This window comes from Sinocyclocheilus rhinocerous, unplaced genomic scaffold (genome assembly GCF_001515625.1).
Source record: "Sinocyclocheilus rhinocerous isolate Xijiao unplaced genomic scaffold, SAMN03320098_v1.1 scaffold1084, whole genome shotgun sequence".
NCBI lineage: Eukaryota > Metazoa > Chordata > Actinopteri > Cypriniformes > Cyprinidae > Sinocyclocheilus > Sinocyclocheilus rhinocerous.
In genome coordinates this window covers 47,607-55,740 of record NW_015656001.1, presented here as the reverse complement: position 1 = coordinate 55,740, position 8,134 = coordinate 47,607, and the positions used below count along the sequence as shown (strand labels likewise).

The window sequence follows — 8,134 nt, the reverse complement described above, 5'->3', positions numbered from 1 at the left end:
TTGTTTACAATACAACCGGAGCACATGCGGCTGAGGTGAGGGGTGGGACGTTTAGACACGCACTAGAGGCGGTTTAGCCAATCACAACACACTGGGCTAGCTAACCAATCAGAGCCCATCGCCTATTTCTGAGGGAGGGGCTTCATAAAAGAAGGAAATGATCAGGGTGTTTCTGAGAGAAGGGACAAAGAGGTGTGGAATAAAGGTAAATTATGTGAAATATAATGCGTTTTTTTTCAAACAAAACATTAACACATGTTAGACTGCAGCCCATAAACACAATCAAGTCTAGAAAAAAAACAGTGAACCACCCCTTTAAATATACTAGTGATTTTTTTTATACACTTTATAATATTTGTGATGTCCTCTTGCTTAGTAGATATACTGTGGTGACTCATTTTTATCGCATGTAAAGCTGAGTTCACATTATGTGGAAAAAGCAAAGAGGTGTTAAAAGCTAAAACACGTATGTACAAGTCATGTTCAGTGTTACAGATTCATGCTTGAACCAATGAATGCATCATTCATTCGTTAACCTCGAAGTTCTCATCTAGAGCCTTAAAACAAAACATTTCCTTTTGATGTAATGTGTGACTGTGTGTTTCCCTGATGGTTTAGAATGGCGGTTCTGTCACAGTCGTACACAACAGCAGCCCTGCGTTTTCACAGAGAGCCGGTGACGGAGGAGGCCACGATGGATGGAGCGTCAAGCTTTTGGCTTGAGACTTTTTTTGGACCTGAAATAAAACAGAAGGCAGATTGTTTAACTGACTTGGAATGCAAAAATTCCAGATGTGACCATCACAGTTACATTTAACTAACCCACCTGTGTTATTCTGCCACCGCTACACCTGCAGAATTATCTTTGTTCTCCGAGGTTATAGCTAAATATTCCGCCCTAAGAGAACGGAAGGAGGGAAAGAAAGGCAGAAGGGACAGAAAAGGTAATGAAGAAAAGAACAGCAACAAGAATTTGAAAGGTTTTAAGAACAGCAGCTTGCAGAAAAATGCAGATCAGTTTGGGATTAAGGGAAATATAGTTTTGAAGGAAGAAAAGCAGTCAAAACTAGAGGCGGAAATGTAAATGTTTTTTTTTTTATTCTAGGGGTCGTTTTGATATATATTTTTTTCATTCATAAAACTGATGTTTTAAAGTTTTCACTGCATGTTTGTTAGCTTTGAAACCAGCTTTCCACTTCACAAGATAATAACTGATGCACTGAAGTCACTTGGATTACTTGTGGATTATTGTGATGTTTTTATCAGCTGTTTGGACTCTCATTCTGACGGCACCCATTCACTGCAGAGGATCCACTGGTGAGCAAGTGATGTAATGCTTCTTTCTCCGATGAAGAAACAAAATCTACATCGTGGATGGCCCGAGGATGAGTATAATTTCAGCAAATTGTAATTTTTGGGTGAACTATTCTTTTGAAAATAAAGGTACTAAAGAACCTTTTTCCATTAAAGAATCTTTTGTTGAATTTAAAGGTTCTATGGATGTTACAGGTTAAATAAAAACCTATATTTTTAAGAGTGTACATGCTAATGCACTCCAATAAGTTCTCAAAATTAACAAAATTTGATTTTACCGTAAAACTAAATAGATTTTCACGTCTGTTTATGGTGGTAGACAAATACACACTTCAATATGTTTAATCCCAAATTTCCTGTTTTAATAGGATATCCCTAAGGGTCTTTTATGAGGCTGACAGGTGTTTATTATCAAGAAAGAGCAAACAGAAAGGAAGTCTGAGGAAAATGGAAACTGAAGGCATGCGACTCACTCGCTCTCTCTCAGTGCTTCCTCTCCAGCTGCTGCGATCTTCCTGTAACAGTAGACCATCTCCACCACCAGCCACAACTGCAGCCCGATGATGGACACGTACATCATGATCTCAGAAAAGATGGACGCCATGCCTCGTGTAGCTGGGGTGAGTGAGAAAAAATTCTAATTCATATATTAGGCTCTTTTATAACTTTCATATAGTCCATAACGCCTTATCTAATTACTTTTGATACTTTACTACTCTTTAAATTTTGATCAAACGATGATAGAAGTATTTGTGCAGATTTCAGCACTATGACGCAAACTCTCATAATGATCAGTAGTGACAGTGCTGCTGATGTGGGCCTCTGACAGGAAGTAAAGATACGTCTGACTGATTTATCACCGTCAGCAAATATGACATGTTGTCAGCAGAAGCATCAAAGCAGACATGTGACCCCTCAGATTCCTCCGAAGCTGATTTTGAGTGCATCAACAACAGAAAATTACAATTTGATCATTTGGCTGTTTATTATGCATTGTATTAATGGAGGAAACTAAAGTGTTTGTCCAAAATACTCTGCACATACTTCCCCCTAAAACACAAAATAAGACATCAGTGCCTTGCCTTGTGATGACTGGCTATCAAACTCAGTCTAAAATTGTTCATTAGAGAGGGATTTGAATCTTATAGAAGCCTGTTTTAAACTCAAAAATAGAAAAGGTACTTGGGAGATAAAGTTTACTGCCAAATTGTGATACAAAATCTTTTACAAGAAAAAAAAGTCACAATTACCTTTTTATTTGTATTTGTGTGAACAGGCTTCAATTAGAACCTGCTCTCCTTGCACTACCAGTATTAGTTATATACTAATATAGTATCTTTTTTATTTTTATTTTTTTTAATTAGCTATTATTTTTATATTTTCAGTTTTCATTTTAAATTTAGTTACAATTTTAGTCATTTTTTGTTGTTATTTTTTATTATCTTTTATATTTCTGTTTAGCTTTAATTTATATTTCAGTTTTTGTAGTTTTACTACTTCAACTATAACATTTTATTTCAGTTAGTTGCCAAAGTTAATTTTGTTAACATTTTCCACAAATTCCAATATTTATATTTTATTTTATTTCAGCTTTATTTTAATTATTAAAAACGAAATTTTATAGATTTAGTCTTTGTTTTAATTAACAATAACAGCACCGTTGACTACTTGACTAATGGGGCATGGTTTTATACACAATTTTCTTTAATAATTTGTAATTTACTATTTGTTCATTTTGTTTTCCTACAAAATGCTTTATCTTTTTAGCATAGTTTTTTGTTTGTTTTCATGCTTTTTAGCAGACAGGACAGTAGTGAATGACAGGAAAGCGTGGGGTGGAGAGTTGGGAATGGGACTGGCAAAGGACCACAAATCTGGACTCAAACTTAAACTTTTTTTTCCATATACAACACACTGGGATGTTTGGAGCAGTTTAAGTACTTGTTTGAGAACAAGCTCAAAGAAAAAAAATTTGAATAATGTTGTTACATCAATCCACTATTAAAAAAAAATGAAATGACATCCTTGCTTTCAAACAGATAAGCATTGGTGAGTCAAGGACACCAATGATGATGAAAGCCTTGATGCTGCTGCTGCCATGACAACACTTTGCTTTCAGGGCCGTTTAAAGGCAATGACAGTGTCCTTGTTTTTGACATTTCAAAGGCATTTCTATTCAGTGTTGTTGACTCATCTTTCTTTATGGACACACCCTTGAGTTCCTTTCAAGGCTGAATTGTAGATAGCTGTCACCTCCTTACTTTGATTTGTGTCATCTCATGTAAATCTCCTTATTCCCACTGTCTGTTTTAATTAACATACCTTTGCCTACTACGTTGATGTTGATAAACTTGGTGGCGTTGGTGCGGTACTCGTAATTGGGGAAGACAAGGGTGCGGTCGAAGAAACATCGATAGGTGCCAGTGTCGTTGAAGGTGACGTTAAGGATGAAAATTGAGCCGTCCTGCACATCATCGGTTTTTTTACTGCCGTTCCAGGCCAGGCGGTCATCGAAGCGGTCATCCATTATGTAGCCTGTCATATCTGCATAACTGTAGATCTAATTGTAAGAAAGAAGAGCTCTTATTAGCTTGTGTGAAGGACACAGCATTTATTCAGCACCCAAAACAGCCATTTTTAAATTCTCCAGGTCAGTGGTTGACTTGTTATTGTCTGTATTTTGCTCTACACCGCCCCCTGTCTACAAAAGAGCACTATCAGGTTAAAGAGATAGTTCACCCAGAAATGAAATTGTGCCATCATTTAGTTGTTCCAAACCTGTACGAGTTTCTTTCCTCTGTGAAATACAAAAGAAGATATTTTGAACGTTGGTAACCAAACAGTATGGAACAAAAATACTATGGAAGTCAAAGGTTACGGTTTTGTCAGCTGTTTGGTTACCAGCATTCTTCAAAATATCTTCTTTTGTGTTCAACAGAATGAAGAAACTCACACAGGTTTGGAACAACTTGATGGTGTGTAAAATAAATGATGACAGAATTTTCATTTTGGGTAAACTATCCCTTTAATGATCATGGAAAAGCTGTAAAAAAGCTGTCATTTTCAATTTTAGTTTTTCAAAGTCATGTAAATGAGTAAAATCTGTTTTTTAATATAATAATAATAATAATAACAGTATATTAACATAAAAAATAATTAATAAAAAATAGAGTTTTGGTCTGTTCTAAAACTGTTCATAGGCTAGATGGTGGTCTTACACTGAAAAAAAAAATTGGGTGAAGGATTTACTTTTATAATTCATTATAAGTTGCTAGTAAATTCCGCAAATATTTACAAAAACAACAGAAAGTAATATTGAGTTAAAAATTTCATTTTGAAGATGAAAGACTGAAATAGTATTTTCTTGTAAAATGTTGTCCAGCTATCTTTGCATGAATAATTTTTACAGTGTAGAAGAGTGTAACAATCAACAGTGATAATATAGTTTCTGTTGGACACTAGTACATATAATTGAGTACATTTATTAAATTTATACTTTATTACATTTCATTCTCTATTAAATGATTTTATAAATCCTTTACGCAGTATTCTGTAGAGGCCATGAAAAAAATGGTGAAAATGTGCAGAAACCCTAAAAAAAAACAGCAGGACATAAAATTAGCTTTGTATTACTTTTAATATGCCAATAATCTCAACATTTTTAATGGAATTGTAAATATTAAATATTAAAAATATTATAAAGTGTATATAATATATTCCTCACGCTATGTAATGTTTCTCATTCTCATTCATTATCGCATAACAAATATAATTCTAGTAATGTAATATGCTAAATATGCTGTCTCTCACAAATGACTATGGCATAACATTGAAAATGCTTGTGTGTTGGCACTGTAGTTTTTTGGTTGCAGCTAATTTTTGTAATGGCAAAGTGCTTAATCTGCCTTCCTTGTATAATGTCCGAAAATTCCGCTCGGGAATGTTCGTTTTTGAAAATGTTGTGCAGTAATTCACTTCTGACCACAAAGACAGTCATAGAAAATTCATGATCCTGGCTTTGCATTAAAAATGCACTGTTTTAGATCTGCATTTACCATGAAAATAATTAAGCTGCATTGATTGTAGGCACACAGCTGTACTATAGCTCTTGGACAAAAAAGGATTTGAAAAAGCAACTGCACATTAATTTAGGTAATGCATCATGTGCAGCTTGACTTCAGTAATGTGAAGTCAAGCTGTAAGGCCTGGTCTTTGGTCTCATACTCACATGTGCAAATTCACTCTCGCCTTTGACCCTGAACCACCAGTCCACTGTGGCAGAGGCCGGCACTTCCCCTCTCATCTTGCAAGAGATACAGCCCAATTTGAAGCCTTTCCCCTTCACTGCCTCCATGTCGGAGTCCACTTCCACACATGCCCCATGGCAGAGCCAAGCTACGGGAAGAACAAAACATTCAGTGACAGAAACACAGACACAACTGCTTGACTTCATAAAGCACTCTAATAAGTCTTAATGATGCCCACTTTTTGTTTAGAACTAACAGACATTACTGCGTCAAAATCTCCTTTATTTTATTGATTTTTTTGCATGCGTTCCCATTTTTTGGAATTATGCATGCTGGCTTTTTAGTTCAAGGCAGAGCGTTTTCTTGCAAGTTTTATTTCCACTCATGAAAACTGATTGTGCATTAAAATAGACCGAATTAACTGTGATCTCCGAGCACAGTATTTGCTTGTTTTTTTTTTCTTTCTCTTTTTTTTGAGAGGAAATAAAGTGTTAGCGGTGAGCTGTGATCCTTTTTTCGAGTCATTAATCTATTTTCATATATAGATGCAAGTCTCTATATATGCCAGGAAGTCGCAAACACTAGCAAAAAAATAACACACCTGATATTCCAAGTATCTCTCTCTCTCACACTTCACCCTGCAGTTTCCACAGAGACATCTGCATCGCTCTCAACCAATGATCTTTTTGCAATTCTGACCTCTGGAGAAGTGTTTATATATGTGCAATGAGATGAGGGACAGGAAACATTGCACACACATCAATCACAGCTACAGATTTACATTATTAACTAGAGTCGTCCTGCAGGACTTTCTGCTATTTAGATAGTTTTTTATGGACATCTCTTTACTGTAATACTCAGGAAAACAATATTTACAATTTGCTTTTGATGGCTGAGAGGAAAGAGGGAAGGAGAGAAAAAGTGAAAAAAATTAGTGCCACATCAACTGGTAGACAAGAGAGGAAGAAAACGAGAGGGAGACAGAGAGTTAAACGTTTTCAGCGTTACATCCATCACATCACTGATCATCATTGACAGATAATTGATTTATTGGCCTCTGATTGGCTGCGAAGAGGAAAAAGAAGGGTAGACTGGGAAGGAAAGACAATTATCATCATAGAAACACTACAGTTTGAGAGTAAAGGGTAGGAAGGGTATAAACACATGCTGACACACTCCTAAAACAAGCTAACCAATAGATGGCTGAAATCTAAATTTGATACTTTTTAAGTAAAACACTAAAAACTACAATTAATTATTTTAATGAGGCATCACACCTTTGTAATTTACAATATGACAATGTATTTCAATTTTCAGATTTGCTAAAGATTCCAACCAGCTAACAAAAATATATTCTAAGAACATTTTGCGAACGTTCCCTGGAATCCTGGAATGTTTTCCTGAAAAACATTAATTTCTTTTTGACTGAAGAAAGAAAGACATCTTGCGTGACATGGGGGTGAGTAAATAAGGAAATTTGTATTCTGGAAGTGAACTAATCCTTTCCTAAAGGATTCCTAACATTCAGTTAATGTTTGTTCATAACTTTGAGAGAACCTTGCTGGAACATTAGCCAAAGTTCTGAGAACGTTCGCTGTTAGCTGGGCATATAACAATTTTCAACGATTAACTTCAAAGTTGCAATGGAATGTTTTCTTTCTTTTGACGTACATCTGAGTGTAATGGAAAAGAAAAAATGTAGAATGAGGACTTTGCATCGTTTTTGATTGGATTTTGAGATGTAAGCATTGCACTCAAAAGTGAATGTAAGCTTGTAGTTGTTTGTAAGAAAGTAGTGGGGTTTAAGCAGACTAAATGATTGGAGACGTCCAACATGTGTCACAAAAAGATCAATAACACACATTTACAAAACAGATAAATGGTGAATTTTGATTTCATGCTGACTTTAGATGACAGCAACAAAGATCTGGGGATTTTTAGGAATCGAAATAAGCAGATACATCAAAGGACACTATAAAGTGTGGGATGGAAGGAGACATTGCCCTTTATAAGCAGTATATGCACAATAAGCTGACCTCAGACCTGTCAAAAATTCCCGTCTACACTTCTGTCAATGTCACTGCAGCGGCAGGGTCATTACATAACTCTTTTTACAGAGATTACATTATGCAACTTATTCCAGATTAGACTGCACAATGGCCGCTTAATCCCAGGATTGAATTAATACATTAAAGGGTTGAATTAGGCGCTTTTAACAACTGCATGCATTTTTGGACGGAAATGTGAGAGACCTACAATTTCGCAAATGCTTTTACCCAAAGCAACTTGTATTGCATTCAAGAAAACATTTAATCAGTCCATGCATTTCCTGGGAATTGAACCTATGACCTTGGTGATGTTTGCTCTACTGTGGTGCAATGAGACATACAAAGATAGAGGTTTTCTTCAACCCTTTTGAGAGCTGATTCAGGCTTGAAAACAAGCAGCAGAGGACACCGTTTCCATGCCAGCCAGCATTCTCAATCTGTATAGCAGTGACATATACAGTCTGGCCTCATGGGAAATGGCAAAGATCTGTGACAAACACTGAGCTCCAGGGTGGAGACTTTCCA

At 35.8% G+C, this 8,134-nt stretch overlaps 1 protein-coding gene across 2 annotated transcripts; it reads right to left on the bottom strand.

Moving 5' to 3' along the window:
* Window positions 1-278: 278 nt before the first annotated feature.
* Window positions 279-6,894, bottom strand: LOC107719111 (sodium channel subunit beta-1-like). Of its 2 annotated transcripts, XM_016526447.1 has the most exons (6): window positions 6,163-6,894; window positions 5,543-5,709; window positions 3,637-3,874; window positions 1,788-1,929; window positions 827-898; window positions 279-737 (listed from the first exon to the last, which is right to left on the bottom strand). In XM_016526447.1, the coding sequence occupies exons 2-5, from the start codon at window positions 5,666-5,668 to the stop codon at window positions 832-834; spliced, it is 573 nt and encodes a 190-aa protein (XP_016381933.1). In that variant the 5' UTR covers window positions 5,669-5,709; window positions 6,163-6,894; the 3' UTR covers window positions 279-737; window positions 827-831. The 2 variants fall into 2 exon arrangements, with proteins under 2 accessions (XP_016381933.1, XP_016381934.1); XM_016526448.1 differs by lacking the exon at window positions 827-898.
* Window positions 6,895-8,134: the final 1,240 nt, after the last annotated feature.